The following is a 19,536-nucleotide window of genomic DNA, read 5'->3' as shown; positions in this document are numbered from 1 at the left end:
TGTTGATTCCCAGTACCCACATGAGAGCTCATAGCCATCTGTAACTCCAGTTCCAGGGGATCTAACGCCGCCTTCTTGCCTGGTACTCATGTGGTACAGACATTTAAGCAAGCAAAACACTCATACACATGAAATAGATCTAAATTATTTTTAAAACCTTATATTTTTATATAAATGCAGGCATGTTACTAGATACAAATACTCCTTTTTCTTTGGGTTTCTCCTTAAAGTCTTTCTGTAAAGGATTTGAGAATGAACAGAAACATAAACTCATGCCTTACTTCTACTTCGTACCTAACTATGCATCTTACTAATACTCTAATATTTTTCATAAGACTGAGAAGAAATCAAAATTTTGTTTGTACAAGGTAAACCATAAGGCTTTAAAATGTGGATACCTTTCTCCAATAGTCTTGAAGTGACAGTTTAAAATAAAATAACAATTTCTGCAGTTCTGAAATCCCGTTTCATTACCAAATTCTGCACATTTTCTTTGTTGGAATCCTCCTCTTCTAGGAAGCCAAGTACTAACTAGAATTACTATTTCTACTTACCCCATCAATGTTTTCAAATTCAGAAACCACTTTCCCAGTCCTCACTACAGAGGTATGTGCCATGACATACTCTTTTCTATCCTTTTAAAAAATCTGATCTACACTCTATTAGAGTACTTCACAGATAGTCAAAAGTTGGTATAAACATTATAAATGATTTCAAGAGACAAGTGTTTAGTAAGAGTCAACAACAACAACAAACCAACTTAGCAGGAAAAAAAAAAAAAGAGTCCTTAACAAAATGACACTTAAAATGGACACAAACAAATCTATTCTAAATTAGAGGGCTGGTAAGAAGGATCAACTGGCAAAGGTGCCTTCCACCAAGCCTGACAACCTAGGTTGACTTTAGGGATCCACAGAGAAAGAGAACTAATTCTTGCAAACTGTCCTGATTTCCATATGCTCACCATGGCAGACCACTCCTTCCCGACCAAATAAATGTAATCACAAGCAGAGGTTCTGTTCCCTATTGTTTAAAAGTATCAAGGATAGGATACCAAACAGCAAGAGAGACTGTTTGAAAAGGAAGGACAGAAAGTGACAGAGGAAGCTACCTGCCCAAGTGCATGCATGGTGTGCATATGGCATGCACACAAACACTACATACACACATCACAGAGAGCATACTCTTCAATGTATACACAAATAACAGTAAAATTGTAAGAGCACATGGGAATTACTACAGGACTGCTGCAAATGCCACCACCCTGGTAGGAATATAGCCACTGTAAAACTGTACTTGAGAAAAAGAGCAATGAAAATAACAGGCAAGTTCTATGAACCAACTCAGATTCTGTAGAGGATAACAGGATGACAATCTTAAGAGTATAAAAATGTTTAATGCATATTTCGTATTATGTACCTTTAGGACCTTTAATGAGCTTTATTTCCATGATTTTTTCTGATGCTGGCTTCCGCCTTTTCACATACAAACGCACAATAGATCCAGCTTCTTTTAATGCCTCCACTGCTTTACTGTGGGTTACATCACGAACGTCTGCTTCATTTACTCTCAGTATACAGTCATTTACCCTGATAAAAATGTAAAATAATAAGATATTAACTATCAATTTTTAATTTTTCTTTTTGATAAAAGAATTATTTACTCTAGAAAGTATAAATGAATAAGCTACAGGTTAAATTCCAATGTATACATTTCTCAAAAGCCAGCAAAAGAGAAGAAAAATATATTATTTAAAAATATTAGTATATTTCTTATGTACAGATAAAGATATGTGGTAAAATTAGCAAACATTTTACATTAACCACATGCTAGGTACTTAGTATTTTAATCCTTAAAACAACTTGTACCAAGTATTTTTTTTTAACCTACTTTAGACATGGAGAAAATGAGACATAATGAATTTTAATATAATACTCTCAAGGCTATAAATAAGTGATAGAGCTCTGTTTAAGACTAAGAAGTTCAAGAACACGTTAAGTCAGTTAAGCTAGCTAGCTCAGAAGACAGTGTCAAACTGAAATTAATTGTCTTGGCCAAGATGAAAAAAATTATTTTTTCAATCCTGAGGTGTAGAGCTAAAAACTTACTTCTTGAAACTTATGTGAACTTAAAGATCAGATCATTTAATTCAAATCCTTTTTATATAAGTAACATAATTTGATATAAGTTAAAAAAAAACTTTTTTGTTCCTATTCTCAATATTTTCAGCTTAGCTCTGGTCCTGGCTCTGACTGCATGGGACTTCATTAGAAAAAAATATTGGGGCCATTTTAAGCTATCAGAAAGGAGAACAAAACACATTTAAGGTATTAAAACTTATCCTGACAAGTGTCTATCTACAGCTAATTAAATTTTGTAAAGATACCATATACGTAAAGGAATGACGAGTACTCTTGAGTGTGTTCTTCAGTGAAACAAGAACCGTATTAATTGTCACACAGGTTGCACAGTAACACAAGACTAGGAAGGAAACTCACGGATGGTCCAGTTCCTAATTTTTATGACAAATGTCACTAATATACGATCTGCCATACCATTGAGAAATTTGTTCAAAACCCTAAGGGCCACATAAAGCACTAAAAACCTTCAAATGAGACGATGTTGGTTTAACAGCTCACAGACTGTGAGAGAGAGTTCCCAAAACACAACACCGTAGAAATCCTATGGAAGTTATGGTTCTCAAAACAGAAAATAAGATAGCTTTGTGACTTTATTTGTTTTTTTTTTTGTTTTTTGTTTTTTTTTTTTGTTTTTCGAGACAGGGTTTCTCTGTGTAGTCCTGGCTGTCCTGGAACTCACTTTGTGACTTTATTTGTAAACACCAAAGACACGACATCTATAAAATTGGTTACAGACATTTAAGCTATCAAAATGCATTATTCACAGTACTATAATACCTAAGATAAACCTGAGTTCCTTAAAGACAGAATCAATACAAAGAGCAAAATGATCTGAGAGTTGGTCATTTAAATGTGGCCTGAGGATCTACCTCCATTTAGTTGCTATCCTATGTCTTCTTTGTATTAGTCCTTGTCTTTGTCAACATCACAACATTAAGTTTAAGACGTACCGCAATCTTCCATCCTGGGCAGCTGCTCCGCCTGTGATAATTTTGGTGATGAAAATACTTGAGTCATCTCCAATGTGTGGGTTGTCTGTACCTCCTGCAATGCTGAAACCAAGACCCGAATTTCCCTAAGGATAGAGGGGAAAATTCCAGAAAGTAAGATCTAAGCATTTAGGCTCTAGAAACTACACTGAGATAGGGATTACATCATAAAAAGGAAATGCACAGGTAAAAGAAAGATTCTATTATCAAATATACATGCTCTTTGTAAGGAAAGATGTCTTCAGAAGTATTTATTATCGCTTAGTAGGTGAGGCTGAAGAAAATGTACCGAGTTCTTCAGAAGCCTAGTTTGAAGTTCTTTCCAAGTCTGTGTAATTTGTTTGTTAATTACACTACCTGAAGAGGTGACACTACAAATTTCTTTTAAAATGTACCTCTTTCATGTTTGATAGGGCAAACCTCTCCCAAGAGACAAAGCATGTGATCTTTTGCTTAATTAATTAGTTAATTAATTAATATGCTAGAGAAACTGTAGCCCACAGCACTTCAACCATGATGTAATCCTGTCCTTGGCCTCCTGAGCCTGGGAAACAGATGTCATTATGCCATATACTGGATTACTTAATAGCATTTTTTAGTCCTAAAGTCCAATCTGACAACTTGTGTCAATGAGCTTTTCTGATGGCAAGCGAACTTTGACAACTGCCACCTTACTTTTATGCTTATTTTACAAACAGGAAAACTGAACTTCTAATATTTGCACACAAAAAGAGGTTTTACTGCTATTATAAGTCTATAAAGAGAAATATTTTTAACCTAAGAAAATATACTTAGAAATGTTTATCTTCTGTATGTAGCTTCCCAACAATTCAAATAAGTGGGTATATAACTATTCATATTTAGAAAATATTTATTTTTTGCATGTAGCTTTACAACATGCAAATAAGTGGGTATATAACTATTCATTTTTAGTAACTTAAAAATCCAATTTCCCACTATTTGTCCCAAAATCCCAATGTAATTAATTTTTTTCATATTAAATTAGTAAGTGGGATTTCAACACTACTAAAAGATTGTGGAAAGCTGCCAAGAAATTTAAGTATTCAGTTTTCTAAGCAGTGAAAAATATATAGTCTGAAAACTAAATATAAGAAACTTAAAAGGCACTGGGAGAGGATTAAAAGGAGTGAGTCCACCATCAGAGGTGTCAACCATCAGAGGCGTCATACAGTGCCCGTGACAGCATATGAAGCTAGACTGGCACTGAGCTTTCTCTAGTGTCACTGAGGGACCTGCCTAACCTGAGTGGGTGCCTGAAGCTACATAGACTGTGAAGATGGCTACATGTGGGAAAGACCCTTTTAGTCTTACTTATTTTCCTGGGCATTCATTCTGGCTTCAAACTCAACAAAATACAATTATCTACGATTTTAGTTTTCATCGTAGACATTCTGCCTTTGTAGAACATTTAATTCCCTGAAGTGCTTTGCCAGACAGGGGCAGTGTTTCTAAAATAAGACAGACAGACAGACAGACAGACACACATGCTTTCACTTTCCTCTATACCAATGTATATACGTGTGTGTGTGTGTGTGTGTGTACACGTGCGTGCATGTGAATCTGAGACAGTCTTATGGAGCTCAAGCTGCCCTGAATTCAGCAGCGAACTCTGGTCTCCTGCCACCACTTCCTGAGTGTTGGGGATAGAAGGCTGCTACCACCCAGACAGCATGCTACTTTCTCAGAAAAATTAAAGAGACAAATTTGACAAACTATAGCAGTTTAGCAGTTTAGAGTACCCTGAAGAAAAAACTATATGGAATGTAGTTTTGTGGATGGTACCCTGGACAGAAAAACAACAAAAATTAAAATACCTTAACAACTAAGGAATAAGAAATACAGACTTCAGTTATACACTGGTCCATTAGTTGTAACTAGAATTCTCTGTATTACCCTTATGCTTTTTCTGTATATCTACAAAAATTTAAAAGATATTGAAGTAAAAAAAAACATTCTAAAAATACCATGGCTAATTTTACGACCTGTGAACTTAAAAAAAATTTTCATTTTTCTGGTTTTGAAAGACATTTCGTCTTTGGATTCTATGATTAAACAAATATTTAAAAGCTCAAGTAACAGATTAAGATAATAGTTTTTACCCTTTCAAGTGTGATTTCCTCATATTCATAATCTGCATCAGTGCCATTAACCTACAGAGGAAAAAGAAAAGTAGCTTAGAAATTCAGAATGACAATTCTGAAATGTCAAGATAATTCTAAATGATTTATTAATGAAAAGCTGTTAACCATGATGGTGATTAAAAAGCACAGCTCTATTTTAGTGACTTTAGAAAAGACTGATAAGGAATGGAAGCGTGTAAATGTGACCATGCTACAGAATTACTACCATGACTTTCAAATATACGAAGGGTGCATTTAGCTTTGACTATTTTTAATGACTTGTGTGTACAGCAGCTGTCTTGCTGTACATATGGCTATGCACCACATGCATCGAGCTGTCCAAGGCGGCCAGAGAGGACACTGGATCTCAGTGATCGCATTCTGCCAGCTGGGTACCGGGGATTGAACCTAGATCTTATGGAAGAGCAGATAGCTCTTGACTGCTAACCAATGGCTTACAACCCCGTCTTTCTTGTCTTGATCCACATAGCCAATCAGCTGTCAGCTCTTCCTAAGTTAAATATTTTAACTTTTGAAAAACTATCACTTCTTTATTCTCATTGTTACTACTGATTCAGGCCATTTGTAAATGTCTTCTGGAACACTGCAAATGAATGCCATCTAACCAATCAAACTTAGATTAGTGTTATCCATTACCTCAAATGTTTTACATTTTAAACTAATTCAGACTAATCTTTTAAAAGTCCGGGCTGTTAACACACTTCTTCCAAAACTTTCAGAACTTCCCCTTGCCTAAAACTACAATCTGTGGCCTTACAGCTAAGGTTCTGTGCCACCTGCTCCCATCTAAGACACATCAAAGAGGTTCAGTCTATTCTCTAGTCTCTTTAGAGGCATTGCCACACTAAGCTGATTTCCAGGGAAATGAGCTTAACCTAGGTTTAAACCCTTGCATTACCATTTCTAGCAATAGGGTCTAGGCAATATGCTCAATATAGGTCAAAAGATATGGTGAGAGTTTTATTTCTGAAGATGACCCCTATCTTCCTTCCCACTTACTCTTGCAGTGTCCCTAAATCTAACACCAAGGAATGACGAGTCTACCTTCCCTCCTCTAAGAGTCAGGTAAGTCCTGTGGCTGCCCTTAACTAAGCAATGATGCTGGGTGGTTCTGAGTCTTATGTACTTGCAGTTCTTGGCTTTGCCTTCCAACTTAGCAGATAAAATTTGAGGAAACTCAAAGTGCTCATGACCAGACCCAAATGAAGGAAAACCAAGGTACTTAGCCCTTAGTCTTAGCCTCATTCTTAACCAAGTAGACAGCACCACCTGCCATTCAAGCTTGTGAGGCAAATTTTGACTTTCTAGTTTTTACCACTAACTCACCCAAAACTCTTGTCATCTAGTATTAACCTGTTATTAGCCTGTGAGATTTATGAGAAATAATAAATTACTGTTTTTAAAAAAGTGATACCAGTGGAGTGGGAGAGAGGGCTCGGAGGTTAAGAGCACTGACTGCTCTTCCAGAGGTCCTGAGTTCAATTCCCAGCATCCACATGGTGGCTCACAACCATCTGTAATGGGATCAGATGCCCTCTTCTGGTGTGTCTGAAGAGAGCCACAGTGTACTTGTATACATAAAATAAATACATAAGTTTAAAAAAGAGTTACTAGCTTTTAGTGTGGTTTATTATACAACGACAGTGAAACAAAACAACAAAGACCCCCTACTCCCTTCATCCCTCAAAAAACTTAAGCTCTTTGTTCTCTTCATTATATATAAATTTAGTCCAGGTCTGTCCAGAAAGGAGCTCATGTTTTTTGAGGACATTTGAAATCCATATCTACTTAAGAGACATGAGGAGGAGGAAGAAAAGAGAAAGCCTACAATTCCTCTCCCATAACCATGTGTAGAATTTTCATGGAGCTGTTCATATTCTCCAGACTCATCTATATACCTGACATAGTATCATTCACAGATGAAAGGGACGGGGAGGAAAAAGAGTGAGAGAAGAGAGAAGACATGGAGATAACTGGTTGCATATGTTGTGAAGGGCTGAATTTAGAAATGAAAGATTCATCTATGGTTAGGATGTTCAATGGCTATTGATCACAAGCCTCAGTGTTATTGTGGTAGGAATATCTGCTGTATTTCCCTTGCATCCTAAAGATAAATTCCACGAACTACAGTGAATGGTGCATTTTAGGTGGCACTGAACTCAGATACAGTCTTCTACTGTAAACTCTGTTTTCTTTTTAGATGACTGACTGCTAGGCATTTCATACTTTTGTCATTGTAACTTTTGGATCCATAAGTAGTTACTCAAGTAGTTACTGTTTACATCCTGATAAATTAAAAAATTATATACTTTTTGATACTGGTACATACTGGCCCTAAAAAGACACAAAACATTTAGCACATATACTCAATCCTTCACTGACACAAACTTAAATTTTCTAACTAGAAAAGCACTAATAAAATCAAACAAGACAAAGCTTATTATGTTAAAAGTGTAGACTTGGCCAAAGGAAGCTAACAAAGATGCTTAATTTATTAATATGCTACAGCTTAGGTTCAATTTAATAGTATCTTTCCATATAGTAATATATTGACATTCAAGATCTTATGCACCAATATTCATAATTCATGGTTCATATTGCATAATCTGAGTAACTAAGCCTCAAAGCATATATTACAAGCCAAAAATCTAAAATTAAAATGTAAAGAAAAGCAAAAGTTCTTCCTAATGAAAAATTAATGTAACTAAATAAAAATGAACGCTAAAGCGTTTGCTTAACAGTTTCCCTAGATATTGACTCTGAGTTGGTAGCTGATGGCTGCTACTCTGTGGGCGCTTCTCTTTCCCGTCCTTTACCCCAATCTTACTCCCTCTGCTCGCTAGGAGAGAGGAGGACTCTAGGGAGGAGTTCCTTGAATTTCATTTCTTTCCTTTTGTTTCTTCCTTGAGCATGAAACTCAATCCAACCAGACCCTCCCCTCTCAGGGCCCTAGCATTTATATATAAACCTCTGAAAAGTTCCCAGAATTCCAAATGTCACAAAATCACAAAAACCTTCTATAGCTAGCAAATCACCTCTCTGGCTAGAGCATGAGGCAAATTACAGCTGCTGCAAAGCAGCCCCATATCCCCATACCTGGATTTAAACAAAAACATAAAATATTTATAAAAACCAAAAAGCAAAAGTTCATTTTAAATACTTATAACTATCAACTATACTACATATGGAAAAACTGAAGACTATCATGTAAGAAATTTATTAAATCTCAACTGAATGAATTTTTTTCTAGCATTTAGGATTTGTTTGGAGAGAAAATTATGACAGAAAAGATGAGAGTGATTTCAACAAATTCACCTTTTACCTCTTTAATGAAACCTGTAGAAATCTACATTTTTGGGGTCCTTTTGCCTTACATTAGTATTTTTACTATTTTATTTTTAAAGTCTTACATTTAGTGTGTGTGTGATGGAGGTCAGAGGACAACCTGTGGGGAGCTGGTTCTCGCCTTCTACTGTGCAGTCCTGGGGACTCACTCAGGCCCTTAGGCTTGGAGACACAAACCTTTACCCACAAGTCATCTCACCAGCATAATTTTTCCTTTTTAAGGACATAAAATGATGGATAGATAGTGAAGTTCAGTGCCAGTGAGGCTGTGTCAGTCTGTAATTAAAATTGAGTTTATTATGCCGTATTGAAAAACTGAAAGCTTACCTCCAAGAAGAATAAATAAGGATGTGTGGTTTTAGAACTTCTACTAAATACAGTAGTGAAAGCTCAAATCAGGGAAATAAGTCAAGAAACAACAGACATCCATATCTGCAGATATCTGGATTACAGGGACTGCCCAGGGATCCATCTCACATGCAGACACCAAATCCAGACACTATTATCAGAACCCAGTTCTCCCACCACAGCAAGCTCTGGTCACTGCAACACACCAGAAAAGCAAGACTGATTTAAAATCACATCTCATGAAGATGAAAGAGGACTTCAGAAAAACATAAATAACCCTCTTAAAGAAATGAGAGAATACAGGTAAACAGGTAGAAGCCCTTAAAGGGGAAACACAAAAATCACTTAAAGAATTACAGGAAAACATAAACAAACAGGTGAAGGAATTGAACAAAACCAACCAGGATCTAAAAGTGGAAATAGAAACAATAAAGAAATCACAAAGGGAGACAACTCTGGAGATAGAAAACCTAGGAAAGAGATCAGGAGTCATAGATGCAAGCACCACCAGCAGAATACAAGAGATAGAAGAGAAAATCTCAGGGGAGAAGATACCATAGAAAACATTGACATAAGAGTCAAAGAAAATGCAAATTGCAAAAAGCTCCTAACCCAAAACATCCAGGAAATCCAGGACACAATGAGAAGACCAAACCTACGGATAATAGGTAAAGAAGAGAGAGTAAAGATTCCCAACTTAAAGGGCCAGTAAATATCTTCAACAAAATTATAGAAGAAAACTTCCCTAACCTAAAGAAAGAGACACCCATAAACATACATATAAGAAGCCTACAGAACTCCAACTAGACTGGACCAGAAAAGAAATTCCTCCTGTCACATAATAATCAAAACACCAAATGCACAAAACAAAGAAAGAATATTAAAAGCAGTAAGGGAAAAAGATCAAGTAACATATAAAGGCAGACCTATCAGAATTACACCTGACTTCTCACCAGAGACTATGAAAGCTAGAAGATCCTGGGCAGATGTCATACAGACCCTCAGAGAACACAAATGCCAGCCAAGACTACTATACCCAGCAATACTCTCAATTACCATAGTTGGAGAAACCAAGATATTCCATGACAAAAACAAATTTACCCAATATCTTTCCACAAATCCAGCCCTACAAAGGATAATAGATGGCAAACACCAACACAAGGAGTGAAACTACACCCTAGAAAAAGCAAGAAAGTGATCTTCTTTCAACAACCCCAAAAGCAGAGCAGCTACACAATGTAGTATTTCTATGTAAGAGAATATTATTTAGCAGTTAAAAAAAGTCAATTAGTAGGGTGGGGTATGCTCACTGTACATTGTTAGCCTGGGTTTAATTTCCGGCACTGGGGGTGGGCTGGGAAATGGAGGTCCAGAACCAAAGTAACAAAAACAAAACCACAGAATTGATGCTTATTATAACAAGGATAAACACAAGCATTATATAAATAACTACACAAAATCATTATGAGTTGGTCTAGAGAAACGGCTCTTAGCAGCTAAGATCACTGGGTGTTCTTCCTGAAGACTGGGCTCAATTCCCAGCATCCTCATGGCAGGTGGCAACTCCTGTAACTCCAGTTTCAGGCGGGATCTTCCATGCCCTCCTCAGGCATTACACATACATGGTATGCACAGACCTGTATCCAGCCACTCATACACATGAAATAAAAATAAAACCCATCCTCTAAATTAGTAAGTATGCAAAAGCATTTAATGAAAGTTATTCATACATTCAAAATTAAAACAATTACAATAGAGACCTAAACAAAACAAGATAGTATGATTTCATTTACTACCAATTATGGATATATTATACACTGCTAGGAACAAAAAATTTTTGAGATCAGGTTTCATGTAGCCCAGGCTTGCCTCAAATTCACCATATAGCCCAGGATGATCATTCTGCCCGTTTCCATGGCCAGAATTACAGGCATATACCATCACGATGAGGTAGAAATTCTTAAGTAAAATTTATTATAAAAAACAATGTTGTGGTCTTTGGGTCTACATCAAGTTGAACAACAACAAAAGAGTCAGAATTAATTAAATCTGGTGGTGAAGTAGAACTTACATAAGTTGGTGTCTCTAAGCTGTCTGTGTTGACCAGCACTGGAGGAGGATTTGCCTGTGAAGAAAGAATTGTAAAGTGTTAGTGTAGCAAGGAAACTAACATGCTCCATTATCATGTTCTAAATAGTAACAGCTTAACAAAGACTTGCTGTTAATTTTGTTTTTGTGAGACCAAGTATTGTGCTGTAGCCCAGTCTGGGCTTGAACTTGTGATCCTTCTGACACAGGGGTTGCATTTCATTGGCTTGCCATTTCTTTTTTTTTTTTCCTTCTTTTTGGTTTTTCGAGACAGGGTTTCTCTGTATAGCTCTGGCTGTCCTGGAACTCACTTTGTAGACCAGGCTGGCCTCGAACTCAGAAATCCGCCTGCCTCTGCCTCCTGAGTGCTGGGATTAAAGGCGTGTGCCACCACGCCCGGCTTGGCTTGCCATTTCTAAAGTTACACTTTTAATGAGCTTTCTACATATTAAACAATGCATTCAGGTGAGACACATTAATCAAGAGAGCCAAATGAGGGGAAATAAGGTATAAATAGTTGTAAAACCAGGTTTGCTTCTGAGAACTTTTCATGTAAGTGTAAGCACATATTTACATATGTGTGATACAGGTGTGAACATGTGCATATGGAGGTCTAAGTTAATGCCTGGAATAATCATCCACTGCTTGCCCATGGCATTCTTTGAAGCAGGCTTTCTTGAGAAAACCCAGGCTCACTGATGCGGCCTGACTAGCTCTACGGAGCTCACTCTAGGGATCCTTCCCCCTCCCTTTCTGCCTCCTAAATCCAGAAGGCTAGAATTGCTGGCAAAATGCCAAGCCATCATAATTTTGATGGGCTCTAGAGATCTGAACTTAGGTGCCCACTTTTACATGGCAAGTGTTTTAACTACAGAGCCACCTCTCAAGCCCCTGGTTCTAGTTCTACTGGATCAGATACCAGTATAAATTTTTTAAAAAAGTCCACCATAGTCTTCCTTAAAGCTAACATTCTTCAGTGAAATAAAATTACTTTGATGTATCAAAGCCCAGGTATTTTATTTCAAATGATCCTATAAAATTTCCAATCATTTTATCAACCCAGAAAAAAAATTCTGCCAACAATGAATCGTTTCAATATTGAAGAAAAACAAAAATTTGGACATGACACTGATTACTCTCCCAGAGGTCATGAGTTCAATTCCTAGCAACCACATGGTGGCTCACAACCATCAGTCCTGGGATCTGATGCCCTCTTCTGGTGTCTGAAGACAGCTACAGTGTACTTATATACATAAAATAAATAAATCTTAAAAAGAAAAAAAAAAAAAACCCAAGAATCTCCTCAAAACAAACATAAAACTATCTGTCACATAGAGAAATCAGTCACAAATTTGAAGAAAATTGGAATATTTTTCCAAGTAAAGACCCTAGATTATTTTGGGCAAAAATTTCTGTCATTGCTGTTATTTTAGACCATTCACATAGCAGCAATTTGTTACAGTGCACAAAAGAAGTAAAACAATGAGCATCTATAGAAGTTTAAAATGAAAAAAACCAAAAAACAAAAAACCCTGGTTTCCTGTTAAAGTTCATTTTTTACATGGCTGATACAAAGGAATAAAATTAACTATCAAAAGAAAACAAACCAGAAATGATAAATTCTTCTCAACATTATTTTTTTCAGAATATTTAAAGATTTTTTTGTAAGAGTGCTATAAATGAAACATTTTAACTGAATATGAAAGATGACTATCCTTAAATAAATTTTCTTTTTTTTTTTTTTTTTTTTTGGTGGTGGTGGGGTTCGAGACAGGGTTTCTCTTTATAGCCCTGGCTGTCCTGGAACTCACTTTGTAGACTAGGCTGGCCTCAACTCAGAAATCTGCCTGCCTCCGTCTCCAGAGTGCTGGAATTAAAGGTGTGTGGCACCACACCCGGCTTTTAAATAAATTTTCAAAGAGAGATACTTAAATGCTAATATTAATCCTCTAAAGAATTACACAGAATTCCAGAGGTAGAGGATCTTTGAGTTTGGATATCTAAGTTTGAGGTTAGCCTGGTCTACAGAGCAAGTTCTAGGAGAGCCAGGGTTAAACAGAGAAACCTTGTCTGGAAAAACAAAAAACAAAAGCCCAATTACATAGCACAGTTGTATGAAAATACATTGTAATACAAAAGTTTTCTTCCAAATATGTAAACTGTGCTTTTTGTTATTCTGAGGCAGTCTAACTGTATAGCCCAAGAAAATCTGGAATTCTTTTATAGAGTCCAGGCAGGCCTCAAACTCATGGCAATGCTCCTACCTCAGCCTTCCAAATGCTAGAATTATAAGAACAAACCACTATGTTCAACTTTCTGTAGGTTACTTTAAAAAGTTAGTATTTGAACCAGTGGGGAGGCACCTGCTTACAACCCCCCACGTAGCTGAGGTAGAGAATCTCAAGTTCAAGAACAGCCTGAGCTGCACACAGAATTTAAATGATACACTATTGTCAGCCAATAACTTATCTGATTGATAAATAGGCAGAACACAGTTTCAGGTTGGGCTACATGTATAAAGGAAGCAGTTTAAATTAGTATTTTGTTATCTACAAAGAAAGCATGCACTACTACGTGTTCAACCTTGTATATGTACACTCCCTTTGATGATTCTGTGATATCAAACACAATGAAGAGGCTCCCTGCAAACTACTACTAAGCAAAGCATCTGAGACTTTACAGACAGTAAAATGATTCCTTTCTCAGTGGCATAATGAGATTATTCAGACTGATAATTTTTAACTTACTCATGATATAGCTTCACTGTATTATGCTCAAGTAATTTTAGAGGAGAAAGAAAGGCTACTTAAAGCTACAAAAGAAATTATATTCTTTAACCACTATGGAAAGAAAGCCATTTGGTTCCTTCTGCTTACCTGTACCAATCACATAATGGGTAGATATTTATGGAAATTTAATTTCCCTAAGTTATTAATATATTAATCATAATCATTACCATGTTAGCTGCCTGCTAACAATTCATCATCATGGTACAGATATTTTATCTAATAATTTATAACATTGAAATATGTATATAAAACAATTCAATCTTATATTTACTTAAAAATTAAACAATGGAGAATACGTTGTCTAAACATATAAGTAAAATTTAAAGAGTGACCATATCTGAAGGGAAACCCCATGAATGTTCATATTAAGGATTAATTAAAAATTTCAAATCAGTCTAGCATCTGGTAGATAAATCTATCATGACATTAAGAAACCCTAGCAATTTGAAAAAAGTATGTCATAACAGAGAGTGAGAGACTTTGGAACACTCAGCCCTAAATGGGATGTCTCCATAAAATTCATTCTCTTAGAGCTCAGAGAACCACACAGAAGAGAAGACAGAAAGAGTCGAGGAGCCCAAGAAGATGGAGGACAATACACACACCCACACCTACACACAAACAAGTCTTCTAAATAAACATGATCAAAGCTTCTATGAACTCACAGAGATGGACAGCATGCACCAGGTCCCTGAGTATATATTACAGCTCCCAGTTCAGTATTTTTATGGGATTCCTGAGTGTGGATGAGTGGCTCTGAGTCTCATTCCTTCCCTTGGACTCTTTCCTTTATTTTTTTTATTTTTTTCTTTTCTTTTAATTTTTTTTGTCCAGTTCTATCGTGTTTAGTTTTTGTTTGATATTATATTTTATTATTTAAAAATGTAATTATAAAGAAAGAAAAATGCCGTAAAAGGTCATTTAAAGTAAGAGCTTGCAGACATGAAGCTCAAATGGTGGAATGTCTGACTACCTCGTTTAGGCACCTAAAGAAATGGTAAAATATAAGGTGGTATCAGTAGGAAGAAAATGAAAGCCTCTACCTTGATATATAAATTACCTACCAATGTAAACTTTTCTAATTTTATGCATTACAAGATATGGACATAGTATTTGTTTTCTATTTTTCCAATCTGTGGTAACAGGAATGAATGAATGAAGGAGCATTAATGTTGAGCCAGAAGATGTATGCACGATGCAGATAGATAAATATAGCACCAAAGTTAAAGCTATTCTGCCAGCAAAATAAAGGACAGACAGCTTCCTAGAGAAGGCAGGAAGTGTAGCTACAGAAAATAAACTAGTTTTATATAGTTGCAGTAAAAACTTAAAACGAAGTCCCCACAGACTCTTCAGAGTATTCCTTTGAAGCAAGATTGTTCATTCCATGTTACCTCTTGTCCTGTTAAAGTTTCAAGGCCTTATGTTGGCCAGAGTAGCCCCTGCTTTCTGTTTTCTTATTTTAGATAGGAAAAGAAAAACCTACTTCCTACATCTCTCTTCAAAAGACACTATATGCCAAAACCTGGTCCAAGATCTCAACTTCACAGCTATTCGATGACATTTGATTATATTAACCATAATGAATATTTAACTCTTTACCAAAGGATTGGATAAGGTTCCCACCAGAAGTAATAAGCATGTCATAAACCATAGAAAACTGTACACATACTTATCTATCATTACTTACTAAGAAATACAGCATTGTATGTGTCTCAACATGCACAAGGAAGCCCATCAATCTCTTAGAGGCTAGGGAAGGGGTGCCCTGTCCTATGGCAAGTGATAGTCTAGAAAAACAACTGACAGAAGTAAAGAATCTGACCTGTGTTACTACTAACAGTTAAAGAAAGTGAATTTTGCTGATACATCTAATGATTAATAAAGTATCTTGTAGAGACTGCTGTGAAATTAACCTACAAAATTCATAGAATTAACTGATTAATAATGATGACGATAAACAATACACAGCAAGAGGAATTACAAAGTGGGTGTAGTTAAGTGTAAGTATTTACAGCTAGTACATCTAGGTGAAAGTATGAAACATCTTTGTACTATTTTGCAGCTTTACAAACCTGAAGTGATTTGAAAATAAAGCCCAATACAAAACTAAAAAAATTTCTACAAAATAAGTAGAATAAAGGAACTTTCGTCAAGTGTCAGAATATGATTACAAAGACATTCATCCAGCTATCACAGATACTATTTTAAGATTACTCATAAAATGAAAATATATCAAGTCAAACAATACTACTGATCCAATAATTTAAGACTCAATACTCTTATGTATTAGTAAAATTTTAAAGGTTCAGAGGTCATACATAAGATGTTCTACAGAGAGTGAAATTACTCTCATGCCATAATGAAATTAACTAAGTGATCTCTATAGCTGTTCTTGTAGGAAGTCAATAATGGTATTAGTATATACTTACGTTTCCATGATCCAAAAGGAATATCTTTTGGGATGTTGCACAGATACTTGAAACAACTGGGTAGAAGTATTATATCATGTGTGTGTGTGTAAAATATATCTCTGATTATCTATGAGGTTTAATCTATGAATTAGTCACAGAAAGAGATTAAGAGTAATTAGTAATAAATAGAACAAGTGTAACACTATTGTAAAATAAAGGTTATGTAAAATTTGACTCAATGGCTCCTAGCATTTTTCCACTTAATATTTTTTAAATTTGACTGTAAATGGAACTGTAGAAAACCAAATTTCAGATGGCGAAGGGTATTAATGCATGTGATTGGAACAATTACTAGAAGGAGAAGCAGGAAGCAGAAGGGGAGAGAAGGAAGAAAAAGAGGGGTAAGAAGTGAAGAAGAAAAAGACGAAAAAAGAATGAAACCAACATATTGTAAAGTGTGTGGCTGAGCATCAAGAGATCATCCCTGCCCCAATACACACACACATGCACACAGGCATGGCAAGCACAGAAGGGGGAAAGGAAAAGGAGAATAGAAGGGAGAGGAGAGTGAGGGAGAGTAAAAGAGACGGAGGTCTGGAGAGAGGGGAGAAGGAATGAGAATACATCCAAGAGCACACTAGAACGAAAACATTGCCAAACCTGAATCACAGAACAGTGCTTCAGATTGACAACCAAGTTTAAAGCATCTGCTCTGGAGCAGACAGATGCCTCTGGATTAAAGAGGAGAATCGTAAAGACGAGTGGCTGCATCTCTGGCAGAAAGAGCTACGTATCATGTGCTTTGGTTCATGAGGGAAACTGGAGCTCTGAAAAACATGAGAAATTTCTCCCGCACTCATGTCTAGAAATGAGTGTTGCTGAGTGGTAGTGGGTTTAGATCAGACTATTAAGTTCACAATGTATAATTAATTCTATGTAGCCACTCAATGCATCTTGCACTGCACCATTTGAGCTTTAATAAAGTTCAAATGAGAGGATCAACATACAGCATTCGACAAAAAGAAAGAAAAACACCAAAAAGGTGTTTTTGGGTTTTGTGGTTTTCTCACCTGTCTAGAACTTGCTATATAGACCAGGCTGGCTTTGAACTCAGAGGGATCGTCCTGACTTTGCCTTCCCAGTGTTAGTATGAAAAGAATGCACCATTATGGCCATATGACAGTATAGTCTTAAAAAAAAAATCATACATCTATGTATCTTTCTTCCTTTGGGGTTATGACCTGAACCTCACAGTTACTAGGAAATATGGAGACAAGGGAGGAGTATAACATTTTGAAAGTGTAACTTATTTGTGTGACAAAGACAGGACTATTCTATTTCTGTGCTGAACAGCTTTATGTCTATTTGACATAAACTAAAGTCACCTGAGAGGGGGAGCCTCAACTGAGCAAATGTCTGCGTAAGATGGCACTGCAGGGAAGCCTGTAGGTAGTACCTTAATTAGTGACTTATGGGCGAGCCCAGCTCTCTGTGGGCAGGGCCATCCAAGGCTGGTCATCCTGGGTTCTCTAAGAAAGCAGACTGAGCAAGCCAGGAGAAGCAAGCCAGTAAGCACCTTTTCATGGCCTCTGCATCAGCTCCTGCCTCCAGGTTCCTGCCCTGTTTGAATTCTTGTCCTGATTTCTTTTATTGAAAAACTACAATGTGAAAGTTTAGGCCAAATATATCCTTCCCTCTCCAACTTTTTGGTTATGGTGTTTTATCACAGCAATACTAACCCCGACTAAACAGCTTCTATTACCATCCTGATGCCTCTAAAAAGACAAGTTATACATTCTTTTCTTTTTTTTTTCTTTTTCTTTTTCAAGACAGGGTTTTTCTGTGTAGCCCTGGCTGTCCTGGAACTCACTTTGTAGACCAGGCTGGCCTTGAACTCAGAAATCTGCTATATATTCTTTTATATTTTAAAGTGCTTATATTTTTTCATATAATACATTTTGATCCTCAACTTAATGTGTCCCCCTCCCTTCCTTTCCCAAAACAAACAAAACATAACAAAACAAAAAGCCCAACAACCCAAGAAAACAAAATAAATACCATAGACAAAAAAATCACCAAACCATAACAGCAGCAGCAACGGCAACAATCAATGGCATCCATTTTGTGTTAGTCAACTTACTCCAAGAGTGCCCCTGCCCTGGAGTGTGGCTATATACCCAGTGTCACTACACTGGGTAAACTGATTTTTCTATCTCTCAACAGCTATCAACTGCAAATAGCTTCTTGGACCTCATATCTACTTCTCTCTGCTTGGATTTTGCTTGAATGTTAGTGATATCACAGTCTCTGAATTCATATGTGCATCTAAAATACGTTCTCTTGGAATCATCCATTCTCTCTCTGGCTTTTACAACTTTATGTCTCCTCCTCTGTACTGATCCCTGAGCCTCAAGGAGAGGAGTTTGATGAGGACATCCCATTTAGGGTCAAGTGCTTCGTGGTCTTTCACTGACTGCACACTGTCCAGTTGTGGGTCTCTGTGCTAAATCCTATCTACTGCAAGAAGACACTTCTCTGATAAGGGTTTAACGATGAAGATTTAATTTATTTTTCAAGTGTGTGAGCTTTTGTGTGTATTTGTGAATCAAGTGCCTGTAGAGACCATAAGAGGATGTCAACTCCCCAGGAGTTGGAGTCAAAAAATAGGTTGTGAGCCACCTGACCTTAGTGCCCAGGACTGAACTTGGGTCTTCTATAAGAGCAGTATCTGCTTTTAGCTGTTGAGCCAGCCCTCTACTCCAAGGTACACATTCCTTAAAAGAAGATGCTTTTTGAACTTGATGTCCTATTAGCTGTTTTTTAACAATAAATGTTCTATATTTAATATTGAGAACAATACTTAGCTTGGAAAATGAGACAACTCCATGAGCTTCACATGTTATACAGCATGGATTACTATCATCTAAGGACATCAGACGTGTTAATAAAACACACTGAGGGCGTTCCTTTTCTTGTATACATAGCCTCAGTGACTTTGGTTTTTTTTTTTTTTTTTTTTTTTTGAGACAGTCTGTATGTAGTCCTGGCTGGTTTAGAGCTTGCTATATAGTACCATGCTAGCTTTGAACTCACAGAGATTCTCCAGCCTCTGCCTCCCCAGCTCTGGGAATTAAAGGTGTGTGAGCCACCATGACTGGCAGCTCAATGACTTTTAAACTTCTTCATTTACTCTCTCTCTCAAAAACAAAGTTAGCTAGCACGAGGGGATTATGTGAAAGGTACTGTGCAGATACACCTTG

General features: G+C 36.6%; 1 protein-coding gene across 22 annotated transcripts in view; it reads right to left on the bottom strand.

Annotated features, from left to right (window-relative positions):
* The window catches only part of Dlg1 (discs large MAGUK scaffold protein 1), a 201,106-nt gene that overhangs the window by 72,815 nt on the left and 108,755 nt on the right, over nt 1-19,536 (bottom strand). For all 22 annotated transcript variants that reach the window (XM_029470482.2, XM_029470484.2, XM_021185184.3 and 19 more), the window contains 4 exons: nt 11,057-11,110; nt 5,251-5,301; nt 3,092-3,216; nt 1,420-1,589 (listed from right to left, as the gene is read on the bottom strand). In XM_029470482.2, coding sequence (XP_029326342.1) covers nt 1,420-1,589; nt 3,092-3,216; nt 5,251-5,301; nt 11,057-11,110 — 400 coding nt within the window. The remainder of the gene's footprint in view (nt 1-1,419; nt 1,590-3,091; nt 3,217-5,250; nt 5,302-11,056; nt 11,111-19,536) is intronic.

This window comes from Mus caroli, unplaced genomic scaffold (assembly GCF_978045245.1).
Source record: "Mus caroli unplaced genomic scaffold, Mus_caroli_1 scaffold_17, whole genome shotgun sequence".
NCBI lineage: Eukaryota > Metazoa > Chordata > Mammalia > Rodentia > Muridae > Mus > Mus caroli.
The sequence above is the reverse complement of the archived record's forward strand: the minus strand, read 5'-3'. Positions and strand labels throughout refer to the sequence as shown.